This window comes from Eptesicus fuscus, chromosome 9 (genome assembly GCF_027574615.1).
Source record: "Eptesicus fuscus isolate TK198812 chromosome 9, DD_ASM_mEF_20220401, whole genome shotgun sequence".
NCBI classification, from domain to species: Eukaryota; Metazoa; Chordata; class Mammalia; order Chiroptera; family Vespertilionidae; genus Eptesicus; species Eptesicus fuscus.
The window spans coordinates 45,548,289-45,563,436 of record NC_072481.1 but is presented as its reverse complement, the minus strand read 5'-3'; the positions used below and the strand labels follow the sequence as shown (position 1 = coordinate 45,563,436).

General features: G+C 46.8%; 1 protein-coding gene across 1 annotated transcript in view; it reads right to left on the bottom strand.

Moving 5' to 3' along the window:
• Nucleotides 1-417: 417 nt before the first annotated feature.
• CACHD1 (cache domain containing 1) overlaps nucleotides 418-15,148 on the bottom strand; it is a 238,420-nt gene continuing 223,689 nt past the window's right edge. Inside the window, exons 22-27 of the mRNA XM_028142357.2 lie at nucleotides 14,388-14,504; nucleotides 13,043-13,194; nucleotides 11,349-11,510; nucleotides 9,775-9,852; nucleotides 8,846-8,947; nucleotides 418-656 (exon numbers count right to left, since the gene is read on the bottom strand). Coding sequence (XP_027998158.2) covers nucleotides 418-656; nucleotides 8,846-8,947; nucleotides 9,775-9,852; nucleotides 11,349-11,510; nucleotides 13,043-13,194; nucleotides 14,388-14,504 — 850 coding nt within the window. The remainder of the gene's footprint in view (nucleotides 657-8,845; nucleotides 8,948-9,774; nucleotides 9,853-11,348; nucleotides 11,511-13,042; nucleotides 13,195-14,387; nucleotides 14,505-15,148) is intronic.

Sequence of the window (15,148 nt, the reverse complement as noted above, 5' to 3'; positions counted from 1 at the left end):
CGGGACCGGACGGGCCAGGTTCCCCCTCGTCGGTCCCGTTCCGGAGAGCCGAGCGTTTCTGGCTCCTCGGCACCTTCCTCTGGCTCAGCTGAACGAAGGCTCCCAATGTGTCCTGCGTAGGTTTCGTCTCTGTGTTTGGAGGTTTGCCTTCAGTTCCATTCCGTGAGGGTCCCGGCAGGCTCGCTTCTCAGGCCAGTTTCCCCTCCAGGGCAGAACCAGCCGGGCACCTTCCCCAGGGCGGTGGGGGTGTCTCTCTCCTCCTCCAATGTATTCGCAGGCGGGACGCGAGTTCCATCACTCGGGACAAAGCCCCAAACGCAAGGGGTTTCCTGCTGGGCATTCGAGGCTGGTTCTTTCCCTCCCCGGAGCGCTCTGCACCGCCCCGCCCCGCCCCCCCCACGGAGGTGCGGGGGGTGGTTAGCACTCCGCGTCCACGCTGTGGACGGTCACGGCCGCCTGGAGGTGGTGGCTGTGATGGAGCGTGGGGTGGGGCAAGCGGTAGTGGTGGAACTTGTTACTGAGGAGGGCCGCCGTCTGAGGAGGGGCGTCCAGGTCCAAGTCCTCGTCGTGGTTCCCCACGTCCACCCCTGCTGACAAGGGGTCATTGTTGCACGGAGGGTTCTCACTGTCCTCCTGCGGGCTCATCGTGCTGTAGCCTAGAAAAGGAACGAAACAAGTAAGCCGCTGGGAGCTTCCCAGGCGCAGGGAGGAGATGTCACCTCCCATTCGATTCGCAGGGCACAGGAGGCGGTCCTACCTGTGAGCTACACAGGTGCAAGCGCCGGCAGGCTGACGGCAGACGGCCAGGCGCTTATTTTAAAGAGAGCTTTTGTTGACTGTTATTTTCCTAAAACCATTACCCAAGAAATACCTAATCATTTCAGACAACTGAGAAAGTCTAGATCAGAAAAAAAAAAAATGCAGGAGCCCTTTCCTTAAACCAACAAAATAAAAAGCCAAAATGATCTCACGTGTCCCGTCTGATCCATAGATAACCGCCAGTGACGTTTGGGGAACTCTCCTCCTACACTTTTCCCTGAGATGAGATTAAGACTATTTTTTTATTTTAAAGAAAGAGAAAAAGAACGGCAGCTTCACCCAGCTGGCATGGCTCAGTGGTTGAGCATCAACCTAAGAACCAGGAGGTCACGGTTCGATTCCCAGTCAGGGCACGTGTCTGGGCTGCGGGCTCAATCCCCAGTGGGGGGGCGTACAGGAGGCAGCCAATCAATGATTCTCTCTCATCAATGATGTTTCTGTCTCTCCCTCCCTTCCTGAAATCAATAATATACATATATTGAAAAAGGCGGCTTCAAGACAAAGACCCTAACAGGTCTCAGATCGGTTGGGGACTGGTGGGCAAAGCTGGGCTTCAAAATGCCCGAATGTGATGCAACAGTAAGAACAAAAACAGTTGTCACCGTTGTCTGCACACCTGCTCCAAGGCAGGCACGGATGTCATGTCATTCCTGCAACCCAACAAGGCAGGCGTTTTAATATCCATTTTACAGGTGAGGGAAGCGAGGATCAGAAAGGTTAACGAACCTGCCTGAGGTTCCAGTACCAACTCCACACACCCCCACAGGAACTAGCAAAGGAGTCGACTATTCTCTGTGGGTGCTGGCCCACGGTATTTAAAGATTCATTTCTTCTGGTATTCTAAGTCATACACGTTTCAAAAGAAAATGCCCTTGCTGATCAAAGGATTCCATTCCAAGAACCCAGGCATGTTTTTAAATATTGCAAAAATCCCCTTTAAAATGTTTGAGAAGTGACAGCTCATTAATATTTCCGCTGCATCTACAGTTAGCATCCATCAGCACTCACCCGTGGGCAGTGCTAGTCACATTTGTGGCTGTGCAATTGACGTGCCTGCATACGGCCCAGCAGGAATAGTCGGTGGTTGAAAATGTGTGCTTCGTGCAAAAGTGAGAAAGGCAATTCTCTGCCCTCAATGAAACATTTCCCAAATGACAATTAGTGAAGTCAGTCCAATGCCACAGATATTTATTGGGCACCTACTGGGCTCCTGCCGGAGATACCAAGATGGAAACCTGGCCCCTGTATAGGGAGCGCAAAAGCTAGTGCTTGAGAAATAAAACAAGTATAAACACAACTCAATTCAATTATTCATTCATTGAAGACCACAGTGGGGCTGGAGGGGGGAGACTATAAAACATAAATAAGAGATGTCTTTTTTCCTTAAAGATTCAGGAGGCAGATATTCATGAAGCTAGGCTTATTGTAATGCGGGTAATGGTAAGTGCTATAATTGACGTATAGTTAAAATTGAGAGTAGGGAATAACTACGTCTGGCGGGGGGGATGAGGAAGCGCCACAGGAGAACTCATCTTTCAGTTGGGCTTAAATGGATGAATAGGAGTTGGGTAAGTGGATGTGAGCAAAAGAACAGATGCGCACAGCCACAGAGGTGTGGGAACCTAAGGACATTCCTGTCCTATGTGGCTAGGATGAGTGCCAGCAGGTAGAAGGTGGGAAGGTGAGTTCAAGTCACATCATGAAGGCCACGCCAAAGCACAGAAAATGAAGGGACAATACACGATTTTGAAAAGACCTTAGGATACCCCCGTAAGTGACACTCCAGGTGGCCCTCATGGGACAGGAGGGATTTATTAGGAAAAGGAAGGGGCAGAGGAAATGTGCCACAGTCAGGGAGACGAGCATATGCAGACAGAGCAGCCGGAAAGGCCCTCGTGGACTGGCCAGTGGTGAGAAGCCTGGTGTGGGGGAGGACGATGTGGGAGATGCGGCTGGACAGGGAGGCTGGGACCAGATCAGCAAGGCTGGTCGGTCGAAGCTACGAGTTAGGATTTAGTAATGGGCAAGGGAGGCAAATGGCAAAGACATATCGTGTGTTAGGGTGATCCCTTGTGGCAATGAGGAGGCTGGACAGAAGGAAAGAGCGATCAGACGCTCAGAAGACGGGGCTGGCTTGTCAGCCGGAAGAGATGGCGAAGGACCTGACGTGGGGCAGCCGTGGGCTGCGTGGAACTCTTCAAGTGCAGGGTGGGCTGGATTTGGTGACTAAATGGACTCCCCTGCTGTGTGTGACAAGAGTTATTACCTCTCGGATAAGGTCAAGATTTCTAGGTTCAGAGGCTGGGGAAATTGTGATGCCTTCTCTCAAGACTAAGAGATTGGGAGCTAGAGTGAGTTTCTTAGTTTCTCAGCTTTGGCAGTGCTGTGTCTAGACCAGTGGTCGGCAAAGTCATTAGTCAACAGAGCCAAATATCAACGGTACAATGATTGAAATTTCTTTTGAGAGCCAAATTTTGTAAACTTAAACTTCTTCTAACGCCACTTCTTCAAAATTGACTCGCCCAGGCTGTGGTATTTTGAGGAAGAGCCACACTCAAGGGGCCAGAGAGTTGCATGTGGCTCGCAAGCCGCAGTTTGCCGACCACAGGTCTAGACTGTAATACTGTATGGTAGACTACAGACTGGTGCAGCCACTGTGGAAAACAGTATGGAGTTTACTCAAAAAATTAAAAATGGAACTTCTGTTTGACCCAGCGATCCTACTTCTGGGAATATATCCTAAAAACCCAAAACACCAATCAGAAAGAATATATGCACTCCTATGTTCATAGCAGCATTATTTACAACAGCTAAGATTTAGAAACAGCCCAAGTGCCCATCAGTAGATGAGTGGATTAAAAAGCTGTGGGACATTTACACTATGGAATACTATGCAGCTGTAAAAAAGAGGGATCTCTTACCCTTTGGAATAGCATGGATGGACCTGGAAATAGTATGCTAAGTGAAATAAGCCAAACTGAGAAAGACAAATATCACATGATCTCACTTATTTGTGGAATCTAATGAACAAAAGGAACTGACCAACAAAATAAGACCCAAAGCAGGGAGGCATGGAACAGACTGACATACCTCAATGTGGGGTTGGGAGGACAAGAAGAGATAAACCAAAGAACTTATACTAGTATATGCATAGCCTATGGACACAGGCAATAGGGTGGTGAAGATGGGGGGGATGGGTAAGGGACTGGTAGGAGGAGGGGAAGAGGGAGAAAATGGGAAATATCTGTAATACTATCAACAATCTTACCTAATAATAGACAAACATGTAAATTGATCGTACCTCCGCTATGCCCACAGCCAATCAGGAGCGAGTATGCAAATTAGCCCAACAAAGATGGCAGGTTAATTTGCATATGCAGGCACAGAGCAGCCGGGAGGGGCGGGACACCTGCTATGAGGGGGAGGGGGGACGGTGGAGGGAGCTACAGGAGCGGTGCTCCGGCTGGGAGCGAGGACTTGCAGGCTCCCGGGCGGCCGGGAGAGAAGCCAGGGCAAGGAAGGCCTATTCTTGCACGAATATTGTGCAACGGGCCTCTAGTATAAATATATATTTAAAAAAATAAACTGTGAAAAAGAAACACCCAAAAAACTGGATGGCAGACTCCCAACCTCAGTTACAAAGTGCTACATATGCTTACATCACCGTTTGCTCTACATAGAAGGGGCTGAGGTGGAAAACCTGGTTTTAGTCAAAGTGCAGTGTCTGTGTTGATTATTTCTGGCCAACCTTTAGAGCTACGCTGTCTTCATCTTTCCTCCACATATTCCCGGGAGCCTTCTGTCTCTGGTCACTGGCACACACCCAGAGTAACTGATAATTCATTTTCACATTCATGATATAAAACTCAGGGGGGCTCCATCTGCCTGGCTCACCGTCCTCCTCTTGCTATTGTGCTCCAGGCTTCAGTTTGAGGGTCTTCTCTGGAAGCATCCCCAACCAACATCTCCTACCCCAGGCCCAGTTCCCTTCTGTGAGTTTAAACGGCATTCTGTGTACATCACTATCTTAGATTTCACCGTGTTATAACAGAGTATGGGGCTGTCTTGTCCATTAGCAAATTCTTTCTAAAAAAACACAATAATTTATTTATCTTTGTACTCCTAATATTCAACACAATACTCACACAATTAAAAAAAAATCACATATTATATTCCCAAAACAAAGGCATCAATGAATCCCCCCCCCCCCCAATTATCTGTGGTGACATTCAACAATCTTATATAATAAGGAAGGCAATCGAGGATTCCCCGGGCCCTGCCCAGGGGTTCTGACTTAGGGTCCAGGGATGCTCTGAACCTGACTGGTCACAGACCCAGGGCGGTGGGGATGGTGCAGGTGTCCCCAAGGCAACTTGGCGGCACCCCCATTTCTCTTGATGCTTTCTGATGAGAACCCCAGCAGGGGCCCTTCCAAAGTGAACCACTCATTGAGGGGCCATCCTATTTAACTTGCTCAATCCCTCTGTAACGTAGGCTTCCCTTTATCTCAATAATTAACAAAAAGCTGCAGGGAGGAAGTAAGTTATGGACAAGCAGGAGAAAGACAAATGCATATTCTCACTTAACAAATTAATTGTTCACTTGGTGCCATGCAACTCTGTTGAGCACGAGGAACAGTGATGAATAAGAAAGACTCAGTCTCTGACTCACGGAGGGAGCACTATTTAAAACACAAAAGGATATTTACCAATACTTTTCAAAGGAAAAAATTCTTTACTGTCCAAAGGTGTATGCAGAGAAAACTCTGCAAAGATGATCTCAACCAAGAAAAAGGTTTCAGGTAGGAGGTCAGGTGTCCATTAAGAACAGAAGAGTCAAATTAGGCTTCTGGTCTTTGCTATTCTGCTTGTATATTTAGCTGACGGTTTCTAAGAAACCTCTCTTGATGATTAGGGATGTTAGGTCTTTCCAGGGACTCACTCACCACCTTGTGGTCACAGAGAGTAACTGCAGGACAGTATCTGCACCTCTAGACAATGGGTCTGGTGCACTATACAGGTTTTGACCAGATATTCAAGGTTCAGCATTTGCCTTTTGAATGTTTTGGAATTTGCTTAACTTGGGGAAAATTTCCCTCTTACAAAGAAAAGAAAATGTTGCTTCATATACATATACATAAAGTTTCTAATAAGATGGTAACCAAAACAGATTCAAAAGGAACAAATTATTGGTGGTTTTTATATTAAAAAAAAAAAAAAGCCAGTAGATGATTAGACAGAAAATGAATCTTCAAGAGAAAGAATGTGCAAAGCAGATATATAATTAAAAGCACAGGTAGGTATTAACTGTTTTAACCTGCTTGTGACAGTAACAGTCAATAGTTGAGTGCTAAAAACAATTGTTCCAGGAAATCTTAGAATATTGACAAAGATGATTTCACTTTTCAAAAACCACTTAGTTTGAATAGAATTTTTTATTGAAATACAAAAATCAAAATGAGATTCATCTGAATACAGAACTCCGTTGGTCACACTAAATATTTCTAAATAAAAAACGGAACCTGAAAGGTTAGTCTGGTAACATTTAATTTTAATTCTAGGAACATCACAAGTCTGAACCGTACCACAAAAGTCAAGTGTATCTGTGTTACTGTTTTGAGTTTGCTTTTGTGAATCAGACCCCCTAACTCTTGTGGAACTATGCTCCCTGAGTAGGCAAAGAACTATGGTCCTACAATCCTACCAGTTCAAGGGCCAGCACATGCCACTTTCCCCCTGGGGTCTTCCATGATTTCCCTGCAGATAAAAGAGGAATATCTAACCTTCTTCTTCTTTGTTCCACTCCTTTAAGGAAGCTGTCATAGTCAGTCTTTTATCAGTCTTAGGGAAACATGCATTCATTTACTGTTTACTCCTGGACTGTAAATTGCTCCAGGGCAGAGTGGGTATGCAGGTGGGGAGGTCAACCCTGAGCTCCTGTCTGCCATACAGGGTTTCGTTTAATCCCCATAACTTCACTGGCGAGGAAGTTCTAATCCTGTTTTAATAATTGGGAAACTGAGGTCCAAAGTAGCTTCGCTAAGTCTCACAACTTGTAATGAGAAGGAGTGGTGAGATCCCAAGTGAACTCTGCTTGACCTTCTCCTGTAAGCTCTTCTACACCACGGCTGCCTCCCATAAATGACACCTCCCCTTCTCTAAGTCACCCCTCCCCCATGCCTAGCAAAGAGCAGATGCAATACAGTCACCATATAGGACAATAAAGATGAGCTAGAAGCGAGCCGACACAACAATTAGATTACTAGTAGATCCTTGTTTTAATGTGGACATACAGCTTTATCTTCTACGCATGATAGGGACATTAACTCAATGCCACCAATTTTTACTGACCCACCATACGGGTGCGGGAATAAGACAACATGCAGTTAAAGGCTATTGATTTGGTAGTGCACCTCAAATTACGCGGAATGTCAATGTCTCCCACTTCTTTTAGCGTTGCATTCTGTCTGCACGAGAAACTATTTTTCATTCCTTGGGGATAACAGGGCTCCAATTATTGTGAAAAATGAAAGAAAGCAAGCCCTTAGCTGGATTCCTTGGCTTTCAGATACTGACACTGCTCTGCTCCTTTTATCTAAGCTGTTGCTTCATATGCCATTTTACTAAGACAATGGGAGAGCTAATGGAACATTCTCAACGTCCCTCAGAATTCCAATTTAGTACTGAAGTAATTTCAATTGGGGGAGAATAAGGGGGAGGGAGGGGGAGAGAGGACGAGGGAGGGAGAGAGGGAGGGAGAGGATTCAGTATTTCTGCTGAATAAGAAATTATTTCTGTTGAACTTCAGTAGCCTCAAACCTGTTTTATTATTCAAAGGAGAAGAGGCACAGAACTGCCTGGCAGAATGCATTTATAGAATGTTCAAAGGTTTTTAGGGGAAAAAGGCAGAAAGTCAAAGAGATAGAAAAATTTAAGTTCTGCTTTGACTCTCCACAGAAACGCAATGCTTCTACTTCGTTGGTGGAAACAATGTCATTCAAAGCTCAAATTAACAGTCTCCAATTTACAATCAGAGCTTTAGCTCCCGTTTTCCAAAGGGAGCCGGAGTACCTGGCTGTGGGGGGAAAAGGCCACGTCGGCTGCTTTGACAAATACCCACTCCTGCATTTCTCACCCAGGTGTGGGAGCACTCTGTTTGAAGACATGTTTTTCTTTTCCTTTTCAGGATAGATGTGCAGAAAGCAGAGTCAACTAAATGCATTATTCATGCATTAAAAAAAACCCTGATTCTAGTGAGAAAATAAATACTTCTGGAGAATTAAACAGCTATGTGAAAAATAAACACTGCTGTTCTGTATGACAACAGCCACCTGGACGCGGGGCCGGGAAGGTGAGCAGTGAAGTGGCACAGATTCATGGCTCATTTGGCACTCAGCGCCTTTTCACTACGCAGCCCGGAGCCCTCCTTAGCATCCGACAAGGCCTCTGTACAACTCCAGGACTGTACCCACTAGTCCCTTTGTCCCTAACGTTCTTTCCTCACCCGTCAAGGCCCTGAGTAAATGCTGTCTCTTTAATGAAACTTGCCCATAGCCTTGCAGGCAGGGCTGGAGGCCGGGGCAGGGAATGTCAAAGAAATAGAAAAATTTAAGTTCTGGACAGCATGGACTCTTGCCCTGTCCCCCACGTACGTGCCTGGGAGAGCCTTGATGATGCTGGTGTTTGCCAACTAGCAACACTGGGAGGTAGGACCTATTTAGGCTGCCTATTTACTGAGAATTACGTGGGTGGTGAGAAGCTTTCACTCAGACATTATTCAGGGCGAAAGCCACCTGTGTACCCAGAGGTCATCTCATTGGGCCTGGGAGTGAGGAGACACACCAAGGCCACCCGCACCCTTGGGCTCTTATCACAGGGTCACGTTGGAATGTGTCTTTTTTGGAAAATCGTGTCAGAATAATTTCCTTGAGCACAGAACAGGAAGGAGAGAGAAGAGTGGGTATGAGCGCTGGCCCGCCGGGGTTCACCGGGGCCCGCAGGCCCTCGTGCAGGAGGCGAGACCTTACCATGATCACTCTCGGTTCCCGAGCGGCCCCAGTAGCGACGCCTCCTCTCCGGGCTGTGTGCGTGCCGCTCCATGACCGCGGCTATGAACCGAGTATTGCTGACTGTGGGAGACAAGGACAGAGTCACTCCTATGCCAGGTCCTTATTGTATCAAGGACATTTACTCTGAAAAGGATCACTTATTACATGGGGTTGCTCTGTGGAGAGTTAGAATATGTAATTAAAAAAAAAAAAATCTGAGGATTAGGGGAGCTGGTTTTAGAACTGGGGCAGGGAGCGGTTCCTATCTCCACAGGCATCAAGAAGATAGGCTCTAAGTCAGGGGTGGGGAACCTTTTATCTGCCAGGGGCCATCTGGATATTTATAACATCATTTTTGGGCCGTACAAAATTATGAACTTAAAAAAATTAGCCTGCTATCTTTGCTCAAACATTTAATTAACTCACCCCTAGCGCCTCGTCAGGACCAGACCAAATGATTTGGTGGGTCTTATAGGGCCCGAGGGCCGGAGGTTCCCCACCCCTGCTCTAAGTAGTTGAAGCCTACAGTATCTCAACACTAATGGAGTTCTCTTTTGATAAAGAGCTGCCCCATTCCCCGAGTTGTATGCATTAGTTTAGGGATTAAAGAAAATGCATCCGGGACTCTCCCCTTCCTAATACACTATGCTGGACAGTAATGAGGAGGAGGAAGAAATGGAAGGGTGAGGCCCAAGCAATGAATTCCAAAAAGAACATCATGAAATCTTTTGAGATTTCCTAAAACAAAGCAAACCCCTACACGTATTCCTAATGAAAACGGGGGGGGAAAGACCTCATCATGTCAAAGCTTCTTAAATTTTAATACAAGCCAAAAGGATATAAAAAGGAATATTTATTCCGGATTAGCCTCCTGCTGACACCTCTGCGCGAGGCAGCTGGGTACTCACTGATGCCTCTGTCTTCGTGGCTGTCGTCGTCCCTTTCATCCCTGTCATTCTCCAGGTTGGACATACGCACTGACATTTCTACCCGTCATTAAAGAGAGAGAAACATGACTATTTAATCAAACAAAACCAACGACTGTAATACCCTGCAGCGTGCTCGCTGGATGGCTGGGTGACAGCATTCCATCAAGAAGAATCCGATTTTGGAAAAGAAAAACCAATACCCCCTTTTTTTAAAATAGAGAACAGGAATCAGAAGAAGGAGGATAAGTGAACAATTGGACCTGACACTGATTTCTGAAGAGAAGAAAAGGTGATAGAGACGAACTCTGCTGAAACACCCAAAACGGAAGGAAATGGTCTCAAACGCCAGCCGACCGAGTTGATAAAATGGTGCTACACAATCATATAAAAGGTCAGGCATAAGGCAACGCTGGATGGCAGCCACCCTCGGTCTAACCCACCTTACCGAGGGGCGAGAGCCTGGCGCTTAGCCCTGTCACTGAATCGGGCAGCATTACCCCCCGCCCCCGCTCCAATCCCCCCTTCAGGATCGTGGCCACAGTCAAACCGGCCGATGCCCCCTGTGTCCCGGGCTGCCAGGCGAGCTCAGTGGCTCCTGACCCAGTCCAGGAAGAATGCGGATCAGCCTCAGCTCCATACAGCTCAGTGAGCACACCCCGGGAGCTTTTCGGAATGGGTTGGGGAGGGGTGTGTGTGTGTGGCCGTTAAATGGTTTTGTCCCTTGCAAAGGAACAGAGATACCACATCTACCTCTTGGTATAGAAGCAGTAATTACAGACTAATCATTTTACACCAGGCTTCAGTTACCTATCCTGTCTTAAGAGATGTGATTATTCCTTTGAATGTGTGTTCATTCACAAAATATACACTGAGTGGCCAGATGATGATGATCTCTGAACGCATAATAATCTGGCCACTCAGTGTATTTGTGTCTCAAATGGGTACCAAAAGTATTCTAGACTTTTGCTGGAGATCAACCACCTATTTGCCCTGAGCTTTCTATCAGCCAGTGCAAAGGGGGAAACTGATCAGGTGCACGATTTATAGTATCTTTGATATCAAATAAATGAGGTACTCAAGAGAAGTACACTGAGTGGCCAGATTATGATGCGTTCAGAGATCATCATAATCTGGCCACTCAGTGTATAATAAAATAGATAACAACAACAGAATGATTCCTGTTCTTGCCCATAGTGATCTGGGGCATCTGTGGTTGGCCAGTGTTTTGGGAACAGCAAGGGCAACACATCTGAGCTGAGTGAAGAAGAATGTTTCCCACTCGGCATTCCAGCTCCCTCTGGAGCAGGCGTGGCGGGCGAATGCTGCGTAAGAAGGGAGAGGAGCCAGGAATTTCCTAGGGACTCAAAAGGGGCTAGAGGAGCCAAGCAGGCTTGGGGCCCTCTGCACCCCTCTGGAGAGGCTGGACGTGCAGCCCTGTTCTCATAAATGCTCAGAGGCCCCCACGATTGGCCACCATCCTTCGGCCTTGGAAGCACCTGCGGAAGGCTGCTGCCCGCTGCGGGAGCTTTGAGATTCTTTCGTCGCGAGCTCACCTTGAGCGGCCAGAGGAGACATGTGCTGATGGCTCCGGCGGTGAATCTGATGGCGGTAGGCGTACACGGCGAGGACCAGCACCATGATGCACCCCATGATGCCTCCGGCCACGGGGCCCACGGGGGCACTTTTAATCATGTTCAATGTGATCACCTCATCACCTTCATGAAAACAAACAGACGTCCCTTGTCAGGAATAGAGCGGGAAGGGGTCTGGTGAGGGCAAGGAGAGCTGCTCTCAGCTGTGAATTCCTCAAAGATGACCCACAAGCACGTGGGAGCAGTGACTTCGTTTAGTTCCTGGTTCTCAAATTAAATTTCAACGAAGTAAGAACACAATTAGCAAGATCTAGTAAAATGAGTGAGTAGTTGAGAACCACTTAAACACGCGGTGGCCAGTGCTGGGAGCGCAGCTCCCTGGGGTGGGGCTGCTCTTGCAAGAGAGGTAAGAGTGGTGAGGGCAAGGTGGGTTCTTTGGGGTCATGTGACTGAGTTCACGGGAATAAATGGCACCCAGTATAACCAATATGTGTTTAAAAAGATCCCACATTTCAAAACTTGTGGGTTTCCATGGACCACTGGTGGTCTGTGAGGTCCGAAAGGTTGGCAATTGCTGATTTAAGGAAACCTTTGCACTTTTTATTTATTTTTAATTTTATTTTTTAAAATATATTTTATTGATTTTATAGAGAGGAAGGGGGAGGGATAGAGAGTTAGAAACTTCCATGAGAGAGAAACATTGATCAGCTGCCTCCTACACGCCCCCTACTGGTGATCAAGCCTGCAACTGAGCCTGCAACCGAGCTTTTAACCAAAATCGAACTCAGGACCCTTCAGTCCACAGGCCGATGCTCTATCCACTGTGCCAAACCGGCTAGGGCCACCCTTCGCACTTTTTAGACAGAAAACTGCAGGTAGGTATACAAAGTGACTAAGTACAAGGTCACGCCCACTGTGTGCTAACCTGGTTCAGTAGTCACACGTGAGCTCAGGACCCGTCCTCACATTGGAGCTTTTCTTCTACTGATGGGCTAATGTGGGGAGTTGCTAATAAACAAGGTATTCACTAAAGGCTTAAATATTTGCCTCTCCTGCCAGCTAAGCTTTAGGCATTTGTGCTAACTCCGTGAAGACACTGAGGAGATCTCACTGTGGGGTGCAGGTAGTATTTGTGAGGTCTGGGAGCCCAATCCCAGAGGCTTTCTTCCCCACAGTGATCCTGCCCCCCTCTCTAAGCCACTCCAGCTGCATTGGGTAGCTCTGGCTTCTGTTGACCTCAATGGCCCTAAATAATGACTTGTGGCCACACGACTTCTAGCTCTGCAAACGTTGTGAGGGAAATGGATGTGTGGCGGTCCCTCCACCCACCCTATGCTTCAGACAGCTGGGACTCACATTCAAACAAACTCTGGGGTTCAGCCACGCGGAGATCAGGCCTGACATCTATCAGAACACGCTTTATGAGAATGAATTCCAGGCTTGCAAAACCTGGCAGGACCGACGGCTGCTCACTCTGCACAGAATTATCTAGCCAGCTTTGGAGGTAATCAGCGGCCTTGGTTTTGTAATGAAAAACTACTGGCAAAGGAATCAGGGAGGCAGCGTAGAGGATCGTGTTAAGATTTCTGTCCTTTATAAAGACAGGAAAGTGTGTCTTCAAGAATCAAATTACCATGGGTTCCCAACAAACATACCTATGGCTCCCATGTCATCCGCGTAGGGACTTTTGGCTCCCACAATGCCCCCAAAGCATTCTTTCTGGGGCGCACAGTAGGCTTTGTCCAGGTGAGTCTTTCCATCGCTGTCCACCATGCACCACTCACAGTCCAGCACACCAAAGCAGTCCCTGCCAGAGAGACGAGGCTGAGTGTCCAGGAAACAGAGCCAGGCGGGGAGGGCACGCGGGCTTGGGCATCCAGCTCCCCAGATGTCCATTCCTTACGAGTGCTCTGACTCCTGGAGCATCAGTTTCCTTTCCTTATAAAACGAGAATAGCAACAACCTGCTTTACGTCCCTCAACAACGTGGAAATGAGAGAAAGAAAACGGCTCTCTATGAATCCAACCATGAAATCCATGCAGCATGGATGAGTGCAGGATTATTTAAAATCATCTTAAAAGACCGAGTGGCCCCAAGGTTTGTTGGACTTTGGCCTAACACCACCCAAGAGTATGGTCATAAAAAAAAAAAAAAAAAAAGGAAGAAAAATATGGTCAAATAACTTTGGGAAATAGAGGTGAGTTAAACAGATTGTCTTACTGCCAATTTCTTAGAGGTTTTAATAAGTTAAGTGTACTATGGCTCTAAAAGAATATATGCAGTATTTCTCAAACTTACTTGACTTTTGGTTACTGTATAACGTCTCAATTTATTCCTACCATTCATCTGCCAAAATCTACACCCAAAGTAGAACTGGCTGCCCTTTCTACCCACTAACTGTTCCATCAAATGGACGTGCAGCTCTCTATATAATAAACGAATCACCCCACTCCCACCCCTTTAGGTTACCACAGCCTCTGTGCCCATACTGTCTAGTCCCAAACACCCTAGGGAGGAGGTGGAGGGAGAAGAGGACACACAGTTTTCAGTTCTCAAAACCACCAGGAAGCATATCTGCTTTCTAAGAGATAAAATGGATAAGCTTCAATGCGTCATACACAGGACCTTGACCGCCGGGTTCTGGAGCCCACGAGTTCCTGTCCCACCCCCTTGCTTCTTCTCGCCATGTCCCCTCACTCATTTATTTTCACACTTTATCTCAAGAATATCCACTCATTTGTCACATACGGTACAAATGCCAAGTAGCTGTAACACGTGAAAACTGGATGAGCTTAAACCTGGTGGATACATAAAAGGCTTATGGAGTATCAGTTTTGGTTCTGAAAAAAAAAAAATAGATACTGCTTTTTAAAACAACAAGAAGACGAATAACAAATACCAGCTGGAAAAGCTCGGTGAGGCTGCTGGTCACTGTACTTTACTGGGTTCTACGCCCCACACCACCACGTTGACGTGAACGCATCCCTGGGCCCTGCTCACCCGCTCTCCATCCTCTGACTGCACCTGCTGTTGACACACTGGTGAAGAGCATCTTGCAGGCCAGGGTCCGTAGCTGTGTACGTCACCGGCTCCTGGTGGACCTCGCAGCTTGGGTTTCTATTCAGGAGCAAGTCTGGAGGTTAGGACCAACGTATATGCCAAGCTCATCATGCCCCTGGCCCTACGGTGTCAGACAGATCTGGGTTTGAATCCTGGCTTTGCCACTTAGCTGTATAAAATCTTGGGCCAATCACTAAACTATTCTGAGCTTCAATTTGTTCATCTTGACGTACAAAAGAAATATCAAAAAAAAATTAGGAAAGCATAAATATTCAACAAAATAGGAATATATAAAATCAAAAACGGATGTTACCTCCCCTCACTCACCATTCTAAATCTTACTTTTCAGAAGGAACCACTGCTGTCAGTTTAATGGGGGTCCTTTTATTCTTTTATTCTATTCCTAAATAAGTATATACAGCTGACCCTTGAACACGTAGGCTTGAACTACATGGGTCCACTTATACATGAGACTACATGAGACTTTTTTCAGTAAGTACCTGTCTTGTTTTTGATCCGTAGCTGGGAGTCTGCACACACAGAGGGCTGACTCTCTGCATTGTTCTGTGGCATTTTATACAGTGGACTTGAGTGTCTGTGGATTTTGGTATCCGTGGGGGATCCTGGAACCAATCCCCCACATATATCGAGGGACAACTAAGTTTTATTGGGGTCAAAAGTTTTTTTTGTTTTGTTTTTAA